The sequence below is a fragment of the Pseudorasbora parva genome, chromosome 16, assembly GCF_024679245.1.
Source record: "Pseudorasbora parva isolate DD20220531a chromosome 16, ASM2467924v1, whole genome shotgun sequence".
NCBI classification, from domain to species: Eukaryota; Metazoa; Chordata; class Actinopteri; order Cypriniformes; family Gobionidae; genus Pseudorasbora; species Pseudorasbora parva.
Window position 1 is genome coordinate 10380520 of NC_090187.1, and position 16423 is coordinate 10396942.

The 16423-nt window shown below is 36.9% G+C and overlaps 1 protein-coding gene across 1 annotated transcript in view; it reads left to right on the plus strand.

Moving 5' to 3' along the window:
* akt2 (v-akt murine thymoma viral oncogene homolog 2) overlaps positions 1 to 16423 on the plus strand; it is a 35216-nt gene that overhangs the window by 13109 nt on the left and 5684 nt on the right. Inside the window, exons 2-10 of the mRNA XM_067419504.1 lie at positions 5974 to 6129; positions 6292 to 6420; positions 9182 to 9293; positions 9634 to 9781; positions 10090 to 10221; positions 10321 to 10386; positions 10486 to 10554; positions 10657 to 10779; positions 10934 to 11062. Coding sequence (XP_067275605.1) covers positions 6084 to 6129; positions 6292 to 6420; positions 9182 to 9293; positions 9634 to 9781; positions 10090 to 10221; positions 10321 to 10386; positions 10486 to 10554; positions 10657 to 10779; positions 10934 to 11062 — 954 coding nt within the window. The 5' untranslated portion in view covers positions 5974 to 6083. The remainder of the gene's footprint in view (positions 1 to 5973; positions 6130 to 6291; positions 6421 to 9181; positions 9294 to 9633; positions 9782 to 10089; positions 10222 to 10320; positions 10387 to 10485; positions 10555 to 10656; positions 10780 to 10933; positions 11063 to 16423) is intronic.

Consider the following 16423-nt stretch of genomic DNA (forward strand, 5'->3'; position numbering starts at 1 on the left):
AAAAAGATTTACCAGCGATGTCTTGGCAATCACCCACAATACCATCAACTTTTGCATGTACATGCAACAATTACGTTTTCTTCATGTGGATGAACTGTTCTGCTCCCAAATTGTCGTTCAAGCATTGTTTTATGCAGAAAAAACGTGTGCTTTCTAATGTTGATTCTGAAAACAGCAGGGGTCTTGTCTTGTTCGGTGCACAGAGTGGTGTATTCACCTGTGGATCAGACTGGCTTCACTGCAGTCTAATTGGCATCTCCATGGTGATTGAATAGCACTGTCGCATTTCCCGTTAGACAGGGTTTAAAAACACTTTGCAGTAAATGAGGCTCATCCTTGTTCCATGTCTGTGTTATTCTCTTCACACATATTGTGATTTTTAAAAAACCCTGCAGTATTTGTCTTATACATATCAGAGTAAAAACCTTGTAAATAAGAACAGGGAATGCAGGTTTCATGTTTTTTGCACTGTAATTGCAATCAGCATGAGCATAATACATGAATTATATTAAACATGAAACATTTGGAAATTTATATCATATATTCTCATATTTTGATTTCATTGTAGCTACAATAAATAGTTCATTAATAGAACTGAACATTACAAATTCAAATCTTTTTTTGATAAGATCTCATTCTATTTAAATCAGGACAGAAATGAGGGGAATATTGCATTATTCACAAACGCACATTTATACTAAAATGTGATGATTGGTGGAGAACACACAGTCTTCATATAATCTTTTTAAAGATGGCCAGGACAAAAAAATGATTATCAGCATCCACCAGGATCGGACCCTGATCCTCGATCAGCACTTTAACTCACATGTAAAGACACTTTTATTTGAATGACTCAGCACATTTAGATTCTAAAATGCAGTGTATAATACCTCTGAAATTTTCCATTGAAAGGCTTGCACTTACCTCTTTGTCACGATCATTGCTCTTCTCCTGCCCCCAGCTAGACTTCGATATACAGGACGCTCTGTTTAATTCCTCTAAAATGATGATAAATGGAATTCAGCTGTTCTGACTTCCGTTAAATATGAAATCCTTGGAGATTGGGGCTTATCTGTTAAAGAGTGCTGAATGCTGCATTTGTCGAGTTTACATTACAAACATTTCTGAACAGGTGGCATTCTTGTAGCTGTAGTCAGGTGAGCATTTGTGTAAAATCTTTCCGTCATGTGTTAATGTTTCTCAACTGTTGGGTTTTGAGTGCGCCGCGGAGTGTGTAGTCAAAGAAACATAATTCTAAATGTACGTGCTTGAACACTGTTGACTCTTCTTATAGACGGAGTTTAAGAAAAGTTTCTGAGAAAAACACCTTGTCCTGATTCGGTGTCTTTGCTCAGATGAGGTGTTGTCAGGCTATACTGTGTTAGTGTCATCATTCTAACTTTATTTTCGTAACTTGTTAGGTTAGAAAAACGAACTTTCCTGTCCTTTAAGACATTATACTATGCTCGAGCACGCATTCTTCAATTGCGCACAAATGTGGAGGCATGTAGCCTAGAAATGTAGTTGCACCCTAGCGGCAGCAAATCCAGTCTGACACGAGTTACGTCTAGCAACTTTCAATACAGTTCTGAGCTAGGGGTGCGCGATATATATATCGTCTGCGATATCGTAAGTGTCGTTTTAACGATGTGCGATCTGACATTGTCGAGTATTATCGGCTGCGTGCTTTCACTGCATGTATTTTTAATAAATATCACAGGAAGATTCCAGATATCAGCATGATAACAAATGTGATATTGATTCTATACAAGTTTACTAAACAAGAATTTAATCAGTAACTTACATTTTGGACACCATATTGCCCATTTTTACTCTATTTCGGCAATGAGAATAGTTCAAAACAAAGTCACAGCACTGTAATCTCGTCTCTGAGCAACACATGCAGTGTTTTCTTTACTGAGTGAATCAGCTTTTTGAATAAATCATTTGAATCAGTGATTCAGAAATAAGACTAATAGTCTTATTTTATATATATATATATATATATATATATATATATATATATATATATATATATATATATATATATATATATATAAGATTAATATAGTAAAATGATTTGTTTCTGAATGAATCAGTCGTTTAAATGAATCGCTTGAATATCAATGACTCACTCATTAACAGTGACTTGATGCCGCCTAGTGGAGGATTTAGTTTCACATTTAAAGAATCTTTTCATGTTTTAAATAATTTCAAATATCGTTATGTGTTTAAAACATCAACAATGATTTATGCATTACAGGTTATTTGTCACCTCTAAGCTCATTAAACCGTCTGTGTAAATGCCACTTCAAATGTTGCTTCTGTTTCCTCTTCATTGCCAAGATGAATTTTGTTCATACTAGTGTTGTCACGATACCAAATTTATGACTTCGATACGATACCAGACTAAAATATCGATATATCAATACTAAATTGAGACCACAGTGAAAAAAAAAAAAAAAAAAGATCCTTAATATGACAACAACAGAACTTATTATTCATTGTTATTTTTTACTAAAAATTCATGTGGCCAGCATGTTCCTTAGGGTTGGGCATCATTTTGATTTGAACAATTATTGATCAATTGATCAATTACTATTTAAATTATCTCACAAATTTTTGCTATCTCAATGTATTTTTTTACAATGGGGTAATTGTGTTGCAATAGTTCACACACAGCACAAGGAAGCTGGATTTCGAATGGTAAATTGAATTTAAAAAGATGAGTAAACAGTAATAAAATAAAAACACATAAACAGATTACAAACAATAGCACAAATAAATGCAATAGAATAGAAGATACAAATTAAATACTGCTTTATTTTTTCAGGTAGGTCTAACATTCAGATAAGAAACTGAATAAAAAAAATGCATAGTAATTACATTTAAAACAACAATGTTCTTTGTAAAAAATACCATAGCCTACAGATGAAACTATTAAAGTTACACAAGTTGATCAGTCAAGAGCAGTGTGATCGTTTGTCTTTTTGTAGTTTGAATAACAAATGACTGCGGCCCCTTTAAGACTAACGGACGCATGGATCCTAAACACTGTTCCTGTTACTCGTTCTTCCTGAACTGTTTGCGACATGTCAGAGGCAGCTTTATTACGGTAGGCTATGTGTGCGCGCTTCAGATGTCGTATCGTTTCAGATATTCCAGTATCGATACATATTGAAATATCAACATTTTTGACAACACTAGTTCATACTCATTGAATTTGATTGGTGACAGCCCTGTTGTGTCTTATTACAATAGAATGTTATTAAATTCATAAAATTAACACAAGATGATGCATCCATATAATTAGGGGGGGGGGGGAAGTGTTGTAAACCTAGAGTAAATCCAACAGATCCGATTCTCTGCGTCTGCGGCACAAACTAACACTGCCGCGCCCATCGCGCATACAGCTCAACTAACGCAATCGTAATAAAGGTGTTTAAACAACATGCTTACATTTGCATGTATTTGACAATCGGAATATCAGATATTTCATGCCATAGCTAACACATTTGTAAATATTCTGAATAAAAAGGAAAAATTACAAGCAGATCATGATTCATTCAGCGCTGTTTCTGCTGTGGTGTGTCACGTGACAAGCAATGATGCGTCACCATGGAACCCCATTTTTTCAAACAACAATGAAAAAATAAGGAAAAATTCCTCCGTTGTTTGCATGAACATTTTGCGTTAGAGTAATCAATCATGTCCATTTTCAATGAAATAGCGATTATAATCTTTATTCTGATGATGTCCTCTGTACATTGGACTGTTCCTCTCGTATTAAACCCTCCCAGGTTTCTCCTTCAATCACAGGCTCTCTGATGACACATGATATAAACGGAGCGTGTTACTGGCTGCTAAAGCTGTCAGTCAAAGCACCCATGCTTTCATTGGATAAGCCAGTCAATGCCTAGCCAATGCATAGCCAGCATAGATTTGATTGATGGATGTAGTAACGAATCAAAAGACATTATTTTGTGCAGTGTTTGTAAGATATGCTGTAACTATTGATGAATACAGCTGTTCTTAGCGTCTCCATAGCATCCAATAGTATCCAGAGCTGCCTGCCAGTGTAAGCGCACACACTTAACGCACAACGCACAGACTAAATGACAGACTGTTTTTATCAACTAAATGAGTTTTTTATACACTTGTAAATTCTGTAAATAGTTGCTTTAGTTTTCAGGGACTGTAAATGCATTATAATTAGCAGTTTATTGCAGATTTATTTGAATAAAAACTACTCTTTACAATTACAAATGGGTTTTTCCTACATTGAAATTGTTTTGGCGGCTGCCAAAACAAATTTTTGTCCCGCCAAAGCCTTATTTGATGAGTTATTGTGATTTATATATTGATGTGGATGACTAATGCGCGTGACAAGGGCACACGTTAACTGAGTGACAATAAACGCAACTCTTCTGACAGACGTTTTGCACACGCAGCGGCCATAAACCATACTTTCAAATACACGGAAAAATATCCTTATAAAGTGTTTTCTGTGATGAATCTTTTGCGTTGTTTTAACAGTCTGGATTCACACATACACGTCCGCTATTGTCCGATTCACGAACTAATGACTCATTTGAACCGATTCATTTTACTGAACTGATCTGTCCAATACTGAACTCACGAATCAGTGTTTAATCATTTACTCACAACAACTCTGAAATGAGAATGCAAGTGTGCTTACCCCATTAAACAAGAGGGGTTAGTAAGAATTAGTCTTAATAATCCACAGTATTTTCCTGTGTTTATTTTGGGTATTTATATTGATAATGTGTAGTAAATTACCACAAAAAAAATAGTTTCGACTGGAATAAGGTGAAACCAGAGCAACGCAAGTTGTTGATAGCTGGCTGATAATGTTATTAAATTGTTGATATGGTAGAGAATGAGACTATTTGTTATTACATTTTTAATGCTATTTTTTAATGATTGTTGCTAAAATAATTATTCAGTAACCATACAAACTGGGTAAAAACGTGGGAACAAAAGAAACACATCAAGACATCATACATAATGAGAAAAAAAAAGAAAAGATTATTTGCATTTATTTTACATTTATTGTCTGTATTGGGCTCATGTATCGCGCATATATACTTTTACTGTGTGTGTGTGCCCGCGTGTGTGTGGATGACCATGTCTGGTCAGCTAGACAGCCACCACCGAAGACCATTTCTGACCCAGGAAAAACCCTGTAATTGGCCTTTTTTTTAGACATAAAAGCTTACAGAAGTTACATTTTTGTGAGAATCGTCCTCAAATTTTAATCAAAACATGATCAGACATTCAGTTTTATATTTAGGTTATTTTAGGTCAGAGCCTTAAAATCTAATTTTTTTCCATAAGGGAATGATATTTTTTTCTTACATGCATATTTCCCCTTGTTTTACTCTGTTCCTATACTACTTTGAGTTATGACTTTTGGGTAACATAATTTCAAGTGTCTAGTTTAAAATAAGAACAAATTTATGGATATAGACCATAGGGTTTAAGAGCTGCAGACATTTTTATTTGGGTATGTCAGGGTTTTTTTTAATTCTAAAAAAAAGGGGCACAGATTAAGAGGTTAACTGTTCTTGAGTAATAAATGAGCTTGGTTCAGATTCCTAAAAATTTGGGTCGCAGCCATTAAATATGGGTCATATGGCCAAACCAGTTAAGAAACCATGTGGACACAATAATAATATTAAGAAACATAAATTCACATCACAAGCTTTTATTAAAGGTATCGGTCACCCAAAAAATGTAATTGTCATTTTCTCACTAAATGGTGTTGAAAACTTGTATGATTTTCTTTATTCTGTGGAATAATGATTGACAATGGGGTCTAATGTTGTTTCCATTATTATTTTGTATTTGTATTTGCAATAAATAAGCAACAGAAATGCAGAACGTCTTAGTCTATGGTGCTTCCTGTGTAGTACTTTTTGGTTGACATTGGTTTATTTGCCTTGATTCCAGGTGAGTCTGGCTCTGTGGTACTTAACGTCTGCCTGACCCGAGACTTGACGCTCCCCCTCCCCCAACCTCCCTGCCACCCTGCCCTACGCCCCGCACACCCCTAACCCAGCATGAACGAGGTCAGCATCGTCAGAGAGGGCTGGCTCCACAAGAGAGGTGAGCACCTCTTACTCATTCATCAGAACAATCCGTAGCATATTTTTGGATTGTAAACACTGATTTGTTGTCTATCTTGTCTGTATTTTGCTTCTTTCCCCCTTGACGCTTTCATCCTCTTACCATTGGCTTCCTTGTATCTTTTCCTTCTCCTGTCTGCAGGTGAATATATTAAGACTTGGAGGCCCCGGTATTTCATCCTAAAGAGTGATGGCTCTTTTATCGGCTACAAAGAGAAGCCTGAGACGTCAGACCACAATCAGCCACCTCTTAACAACTTTTCAGTCGCAGGTCTGTTACATCTCTCCATGCACACCAGATTGTGTAGTATTCTAAAATATGGCTCCCATAGTTGGTTTATTTATTACTTAACAATTATCATTTACAAAAACTATTGCTAAGACAAGGAATGTGTGAAATGCAGTCAAAAACCAAAAATTATTCAGACACCGGATATAATAATTTCAGATTTTTTTTACTAGTGGGTGTAGTGTTGTCAAAAGTACCGACCGTGATACCAAATCGGTACTGAAATTTTAACAATGTGACGCTTTGAGTGCTGTTTAGCGGAATCGTAAACACCTCTGACTGGCCATTGTGCCCAAGCGCTCATCAAATATGTCTGTGATTGGCTACTATGATCAGCACTTCACAAACATGGTTTAAAAATACATCAATGGCACTTTTCACAGAGCTCTTACACAGATATCTCTCAGCCTACTGGTCCGCTGGTTGACGTCTGCTTGTGCTTTCAAACGCTCCTGCTTTTCAAACCGCTGTCATGTGTTGATCATTGTAGCCAATCACAGGCACATCCGATGAGCTTGTGAGAACAATGACCAGTCAGAGGGGTTTACGCTTACAACTCAACAGCGCTCAAAACGTCACATGTTTAACATTTCAGTACCGATTTGGTATCGCTGTTGGTACTTTTCAAACACAAGTGGGTGCAGTACACTATAGTTCATTTATGTAAGGGAGGATAGCAAAGTAAAGTAGACTGTTACATTATACCCAAAAATTATTCATACATTGGACTACCAGTAAAATTGATAAAAATATGGGACCCAAAAAGACACTTTGACCAGAGCATATTTTTGGATTGTAAACACTGATGTTTACAATCCAAATCCATGTTTTGCAATCCACAATCCATGTTTTGCTTGTTTTTTCTTTAATTGCTAATGTGACCTTTTACACCACAGACCGAACAAAATGAAGCATTGCTTTGTCATCGGTTGAGCTAAATTGGTATGATCTAATTGTGTACTTAAATTTAACAGCTGACAGCTGATTAGTTGATAGAAAGGTATGTAATGGATTACAATCAATGTAATCTGACATTATGAAGAGGAATTTATTCCTCGAATCATTAGTTGTAGTTCTTGTATAATTTTCTAAATTATAGCGAATAAACTAATAATATGAGAAATGTTGAAGGTGTCTCAATACATTTTAGTTTGACTGTAATATGAACAAATATAGATAATTCGAACATATCAGCATTTTTTTGTTGTTGCTTTGTTTGGTTTTATGAATTGATTTACATCTGCCAATATTGCATTGAATTGTTTGTGCTTATTCTAAGATTTGTATCACCTGCTTTAATCCTGGTGTGAAACCCTAGTTGGGACATGATTTTGTTAATCAATAATTGATTGGCTCATTGTTTATTATTTTCTATGCTAGTGACAGGTTGACCCGCCCAAAGAAGAGAAGTTATCATTGCACATGAATTAAAAGGGGTGGTTGCATGCGATTTCACAACAATTTTAACTTTAGTTAGTGGGTAATGTTGCTACTTGAGCATAAACAGTATCTGCAAAGTTACAGCGCTGAAAGATATTGGAGATATTGTCTTTTAAAGTTATGGCAGTTTATTGCCTACAAAAACGGCTGGTTTGGACTACAACGAGCTTCTTCCCGGGTTGTTGACATCATAAACCCTTACTAGTCACCGCAGATGTGACTTCTGCCACTAATGGTAAGAGGCGTGGTGTTTCCGGCAACCTGTGCTTGGCACTTCAGCCAAAAAAAATACATGAAACTACATTTGGCCATCTAACCAATCTAAGACCATTGCGGTTTTCGGAGGGGTGGGCTTCATAGAAAGCAGGAAGCAAACAAACCGTTCAAAGGACAGTGGAGACAGCGGTGTGAAATAAAGGTAAAATATAAGAAAAATACAGTGTAAAAAAAAGAGAAGTATTAAGACGTTATAATGCGCCCCATAAACACAACCAAGCCTAGAAAAAAAAAAGATGGAACCACCCCTTTAAGAAACAATATTGTGCACAAATAAATTGTTTAAAGGTGTCATTAACTGGCTTTTTATTTTTATTTTATACTGTTGTCTGAGGTCAACTAATGATGTTCGTGTGGTTTTTACATTCAAAAACATCATAACTAATAAATAATAGGCTATTTTCTACACTGGTTTTGAGGCTCTCTCCAAAACGCTGGGTTCTGATGGGCGTGCAGCACTGGAGACTTTGAAGTAAACGCCCACGGCTAGGATTGGAGAAGATTTGCATATTTAATGAGCTTCAGCTCCCCTGTCAGTTCAGTGACATGAGAGAGTGAGGGAGAAGCAGCAACCGGAATGATTTTCTCGATCACAGGGCTCGTAAATGTCTTTATCAAACAAATACAATGTTTTATTTCTCATCGACATGCGATTGATTGGACTATTATTTTTATATTACATATAGCCCACAAGATCGGACGATATAAGCGCGAACCGCGCGCGCATACATGTTCGGTGCGCGCGCCACCCTTCAGATGTCAAGAGAGAGACTGAGAGAGAATAGCAGAACAAGAACGGAATATTATGAGATTCATCGGCCTGCCGGGCTTTGCGAGCCCTGGCCCATACGTGTCTGAGTCCAGCGTGCTAAAGTTATGCTCTGTTAGACACGTTAATTAAGACCACAAGAGGCACAGATCAAATCACAGTTCACTTTTAATATATGGTGTTTATAATTTCTTTTGACCCATTCAAGAAATTTAAATCCAAAATACAACTTTTATAAAAGTGTAATGTCCTTTACAGAGTGTCAGCTGATGAAGACTGAACGACCTCGGCCGAACACGTTTGTCATCCGCTGCTTGCAATGGACCACTGTTATTGAGCGCACCTTCCACGTGGATAGCAACGCTGAAAGGTGAGGAAATGAGCTGGAGAGTGGAAGAGAGAAAGCTTAAGGAGATGTTATTTACTGTGAAAGCAGATTTAGTTGTATTAACCAGATTTCGGCAATCAAAACCGGTTATTACTCACTGCCTGTAGCTTAAAAAAAACGTAAAGTAGGTGACACACATTTCAGTAGAATCTGGAATTGTTTAGGTCATTTCATGACTAAAAGGGCCAATTCTTCCAAAGGATGGTAATCATGTACATGAGGTCAGCATAGGATCACACAAAATAACAAGAGGAACCCTAACCTGCTTTGCTACTTAAATTTAATGAATGATTAATATGATTTCATCTTGATGTCTTTGCAGAGAGGAGTGGATACGTGCCATCCAGGCTGTGGCCAATGGGCTCAAGTCCCGGGAAGAGGAAGAGCCAATGGACATCAACTTTGGCTCCCCTGGAGACAACAGCCTGGAAGGAATGGAGGCTGCAATCGCAAAATCCCGCACCAAAGTGGTGAGTGCCTTGCCTCAACATGTAGCCACGTTCTGGTTGTTTGGTTAATATGATTCACTTCTCTGTAAGTCGAACAGTACGCTTTCTTTTGAGAGAACTAATGTATCATGCACTTTAATCTTTGAGACCTCTTACATTCACAAACAGCTATATTACATGCTGCATGACATGTAGTATGTAATGCAGTATTTTTAGGTTATTATTTATTTAATCTCATTGTTTTCATATGCCATGATTCAGATCAGCATCACTGTTCTGTTGAGGTTTTATAACCGAATTAATTCATATAATACACTTTTCTTTCTCAGACAATGAGTGACTTTGACTACTTAAAGCTGCTGGGTAAAGGCACTTTTGGAAAGGTAATTCTAGTGAGGGAAAAGGCTACTGGCATGTATTATGCCATGAAGATCCTACGCAAAGAGGTCATCATTGCTAAGGTGGGCACCACACAAATCAAAGTTTTAATATGCTCCTGAATGATTTGCTTTATATTAACGACATGGTGGCATGCTCGTCTTTGTGCGTGTCTATTTCAGGACGAGGTCGCACACACAATCACAGAAAGCAGAGTGTTGCAGAACACACGGCACCCCTTCCTTACAGTATGTCTATCACTGTTAGGGTTTTTGTTTGGTTAATTGCATAATTATCTTGGTTTTAGGTTTGTTGATTCAATTGTTTTTCGCTCTTTCTGACTACAGACACTAAAATACGCCTTCCAGACGCGAGATCGTCTGTGTTTTGTCATGGAGTATGCAAATGGGGGCGAGGTTTGTCACATCCTCTCGCTCCTTACAAAAACAAACTAGAAAAGCCTTTACCGTTCTGTCTCTTTTAACATTTTGTTTTGTCTCCTTTTTACTTGTTTCCAGCTGTTCTTCCACCTGTCTCGAGAGCGTGTGTTTACGGAGGATAGAGCACGCTTCTATGGGGCTGAAATTGTTTCAGCATTGGAGTATCTGCACTCTAAAGATGTAGTCTACAGGGACCTAAAGGTTTTCTTCTTTTCTGTGTAATTGTTGTGAAAATAGTTTACGAATAGTGTTTGAAAAGTATGTCATGTAATTGTGTCATAGACCACAAAAATGAAGTCTGTGTTCTTTTTTTAACCACAAATGACAGATTTACTAATTCTGTTTCTTTCTGCAGCTGGAGAATCTAATGCTGGATAAAGACGGTCACATTAAAATCACAGACTTTGGCCTGTGTAAAGAGGGCATTACTAATGAGGCCACCATGAAGACATTCTGTGGGACCCCAGAGTACCTTGCTCCTGAGGTACTGCCAACTTTCTCCATTCACATGTTTTATCATCCAATTTATAGATCATAGTTTGGTACCAGATTAAAGTGGAAAAAAATTAGGCTCATATCTGAATTGTTTTAAAGGCACGCTATGTAAGATTATTTAAAAAATCACTTGGACAATGTGGACAATGACCTGTGTACTTGCATTTATCCAAAAAAATGCAATTTTAACCAATGTAACGGCCCATGTCAATGCATTGCCTGTCAATGACATCACATCCCCGTTGCCCTAGAGCATCGAGTGAGCGAACGTTAAGCAACTAAACAGTAGTAGTAAACGTAGTTAGCTTCTGAGTTGTGTTGATGATGAATTATAGGCTAATTTAGATTTCAATCCGTCAAAAAGGATCGACATGCGTATCTACTGTTGTATTTTATGACAACACTAGCAGGAAATAATATTAACCTTTGTCATTTGACAAACTGTAATGTGATTTATTTCCATGATCTGCTGTGACGCTTGTTTTATCTGCTGAACTCTTGACGGCTGCGCACTGTGCAGTTCCGCCAGACAATGAACATTGGCTGAATTGCAAATGTTAGGGGCGTACATATTAAGGATCCCAGCGATTGTGTCATGTGGTGTTATGTTGCGAGCCTGTTTTTCCGTGGTGTTTTTCACAAACAAGATTTACATATGAAAGAGGAGGCAATAGTGTTTGAGACTCACTGTATGCGATGTCCATGTACTGAACTCTTTTTATTTAACTATGGCAAGATTAATTACATTTTTCATTCTAGGGCACCTTTAACATATTGTTTGTTTTATTAGACAGGTGAGCAACTGTTTGGATACCTGTATTGACTGAAACTAATGATTATTTATATTTATATATACATTTAGCTGACGCTTTTATCCCAATTGACTTGCAACTGAGAGGCGAAGAAACGCAAAGAGGTCCTGAAATACTAAGTGTTGGACATTACTCAAGCACAAGTGTAGCACAAGCTAGACTAGGGAGGGAATAGATGAAAATATATATTTTTTAAATATATATTAAGATGAGGTTAAAGGGGTACTTCAGCGCTGGGAAGATGAATCTGTATTTAAACTAAGTCATTAATGTAGTCGAAATGTGAAATTATTTATGAATTTGGTCCCTTTTAGACTGAGAAAAGACAGAAAATGTATTTTCTCATGGGGATGAAAGACACCAATTCCCAGAATGCTTCGTTGCCCTACGAGGCCACTCCTAAAGCCACTGCTACGGAATCAGTTTCCCACCATGTTAATTTTACATAAAATCAGTTCAGTTGGAGAACAGACACTACAATTAAAATCTGAACGTGTCTGTTCAATATAATGAGTGAGTTGCTGCGTGAGTGTCACAGCATAAGCGTAGCAAGAGTCAGATTACATTCACCGTCATGAATGAGCTGAATCGAATTGAGTGATAACGGATTGACTGAGGATTGAGCACAAACATTTGAATATACTCCAGGGTTTCTACTGATACAAAGCCATATTCTAATCACTGAATTAACACTTTAAGTGCTTACGGAAGAGATACTTTTGCAGCTTTTTTTTTTTTCTTCAATAATTTCAGTAATTCTGCTTTACGGCTGGAGGTGGGAAGATCGTTCCACCAGCAGGGGACAGTTAATGAACATTTTCTGGAGAGGGATTTCATGCCTCTCTGTGATGGTACCATAAGCCATTGCTCCTTAGCTGAGCAAAGGCTTCTGGTGGGGGTGTAGACTCGTAGGAATGAGTCAAAGTATGCGGGTGCTGAGTTTGTGATGGATCTGTAAGCAAGCGTTAGCACCTTGAACTGGATGCGAGCAGCGAGTGGTAGCCAGTGCTGAGAAATTAAGAGAGGTGTGTTGTATAGTTATTGTTTGAATCCCTTGTTTTCTTGATTTATCATAAAGAAACATGTTTGTACCTCAGAGATAAGACTATTTTGTCAAGTGGCTAACAAAATCAGAAAGAGCTTTATTTGTTGTAACCGTAATACAAAATTTTTTTCACCATACAATATATTTTTAAATAAATTGCATATCATTTAGCAACACAAGTCATTCAGCTTTTATTAATATTATATTATAGTATTGATCTAGTTTTCTGCAGTGTGCAAGTGTATAGGCTAAGCTAACGCACTGAGTAATATTATACATTACTTTCAACAAACTCATGTACCGTAATTCCTCAAATAAAGACCAGGGCCTTTATTTACCTGAATTGCAGATGAGATCCGGCTTTTATTTGAAGCAGGCTTTTATTTATGGCAGGCCTGTATTTCTAATTCCATACGTTTGAAAAATAATTGCTTTAAATAAACCGTTTCAAATTTAATGCGATCGTTCCATTGGACAAATATAGATTTTTTTAAAGAAACATTTGCAAAAATATCACCATACAAAAACAGTCAGAAAGGCGACAAAGCAATTTGCGGTAGCCTAATCGGTAAACACAATTGAGTCAGTTTGAAAAATGCTAAATGTTTATTCCTAATTTCTATAGCCTAGGCTATATGTTGCGGTTGCACGTGAGGGTATTTTATTGTTGCATGTAAGGGGAAAAAGCTTCCTTCCACTCAAGAATAGTTGTAGACTTTTAATCACTTTTTATTTTAATACATCCCTTTACATAATTATTATTTTCTAGCTTACTTTAAAAAAGTATAATTTCGTTATTTTTCTAACCCAACTAATGACTCCATGCTTCCTTCCACTTAAGAATTAGATGTGCACTTTTAAACACTTTTTTTTACTATATCTCTTTACATACATATTTTTTATACTTAAACTAATAATTTTGTTATTTTTCTAACCTAACTAATGACTTTGTGCTTTATTGCACGTGAGGGAAAAGCTTCCTCTTAAGAATATTTGTTCACTTTTAAGCACTTTTTTTTTTATAGCCTACAGTAGCCTGTCTCTTTACAAACAATTTTTTATACTTAAAATCTATAATTTTGTTATTTTTCTGACCCAACTAATTACTCATCCATGCTTCCAGTAGTTTGCACACACTTTTCTCAATCTATCATGGGGATATAGCCTAACATTTTGATTTTGCATATTGTTTTTTAAACGGTCGTTTGTGTAGCCTAGTTCTTATTACCACTTAAGAATATTTCAAGAACATATGCATAAACAACAACAACGTTTATTTTGTAGCCTATCTGTATTTAAAGTTAAATGCAGAGAAGAGGGTCGCACACGAAGCTCAGCGCCGTGCCACGTCTTTAAAATTTGAACGCATTATATTCAATGAGTGCACACACACCAGCGGTAGCATTCGGCGCCTGTCCACGGAATTTGTTCAAAATCCTGCCGCGCCACAGAGCTCCAAATCAAGGTCTTATATAGAATATTACATGTCCCTCAAATCGTCAGTGCACATACTTATTTCACCCTGTGTTACAAGATACATCCATCGTGCAGCTCTTCTGTCAGAAGTCGATTCAAAACTGAGCTTGCGCGAAAATAATGTGCGCGTCTGGTATGAGATCCTGAGACACGGCACTGCGCGGAGCTGAGCCTCGTGTCCAGTGTGCGACCAGAGAAAGACATAAAAGAGACGAGAGGCTAATATTGGGTGCGTCTTTATCAGCTCCCTAGTTCAGTGGGGCACTGATCAGAACATACCATTAAGTCAATGGACTGACTCCCCGATCAGTGCCCTGACTAATGAACTAGGGAGCAGATTGAGATGCACGCATTGTGAAGATCGATATCTGTAGCCTGCCTGACAAGGTATTTTCACAGAAGTCGCATCTCTCATAGACTACAGTAGCCTATTTTAAATGGCATGTATGCATCCGTTATATTCTCAATTTAATGTACAGAGCAATCTCTGCAAAGGTTTTAGGTTAACTATAGAAGTGACTATTAGTCCTGGCAAGACTCGGGGCGCGTGGCATCAGGATGGTTGCACTCCATCGTGATGTCGGTCAGCTGTCACGGCACAGCCCTACTGTACATTACCATGAACTTGAATCCACATTAAATGAAAGGCATTTAGGAGATAATCCACACATTTTTCCCCTGCCTTAATTTGAGACCGGCCTTTATTTGTTCGTGCTGACCACGCCCCCGGCCACTATCAGAGGCCCCGCTTTTAATTGACTACAGGCTTTTATTTGAGGAAATAAGGTATTTGTGTGATTTTGACAGTACTGTAGGGTAAAGCAGTACAAACAGTACTGCGTTACTCCACAATTTGAATTAGTCAAATAAAGTTTCATGAATTAATGAAATAAAATTTAACTTTTAGTGATCAAATGTAACTCTAACAAAGTTCTAGTTCAATAGAGGTGACAGACATTAAACGGAACATTAATTGTAAAATAAATATCGAACAGCAAAAAGAAAGGCCCTCAGCATAATGGCATAAGGAAAACAGCAACGTTAAAGGTCCCAGGCTCTCGTTCTGCTTCATACCACAGTTCTTTTAATAAAACTTTATTACATTAGCTCATCCAAAAACATGATTTCTGCCTGAGTTTCGGTAGATTGCTTTTCATCAACTATGGTTGTGAAAAGGACAACTTGCATGATTCCACACTCATTGACTCCATTGTCAGGCTGCGCCTCTGTTGTTGTTTTGAATAATTCTCAAGTTTGGTTTAACTATAAAGCCCAGTTTCCACTACAGAAACAAGCCAAAACAGAGGATTCTTAGGGGAAAAGAGGACTGTCCCGTTACAATACTAGCGACCTCTAGCGGCAAAACTTACATATTGTGTCTTTAAAGCAGGAAATAATTTTGTTGTTTCGGTGCTTTGAACTTCATCCAATTGAAAGGAGAGCTGAAGCTGAACAGCATATTCACAATATTACAAAATACATGTCAAGAAGTACTAGATCATGGTTTAAGAAAATATTTTGCTCTGAGGTATTTTTACTAGTGGCATTTTATGTCAAATTTAGTTTATCATATATATTTTATTATATTAAATAAAAGATGAATAGGAATTGTTGAACATTGTTGATTTGAAGCAAATGAAGAGAGAATAAACTGAAATATGAAAGGTGAAGCTATTGCTCTGTATTAATATAGTTGATGTAGAAAAAAGCATGATGTTGGTTAGAAAATATTTGGCAAAATTGCCCTTTTGGTTAAAGTAATGCTTTGTAAACAAAGTATCAGTCGGTTAGTCTCTTCCTGGTGTATTCTCATTGTTTGCAGTTCATCAGTGCATGTTGTTCCAAAAAAGAAAAAATGTAATCTTCATAAGATTTCGTCATTTGATCTAAACCAATATCCAAATATTAGCTAATTATGGTTTAATGTACTGTTGTAGTACTGTATTTTTCATAAATTCTTTTCAGTATTTGACAGTAATTTACTGCTTGTTAAAGGTGTGCAGTAAGCGATTTCTGA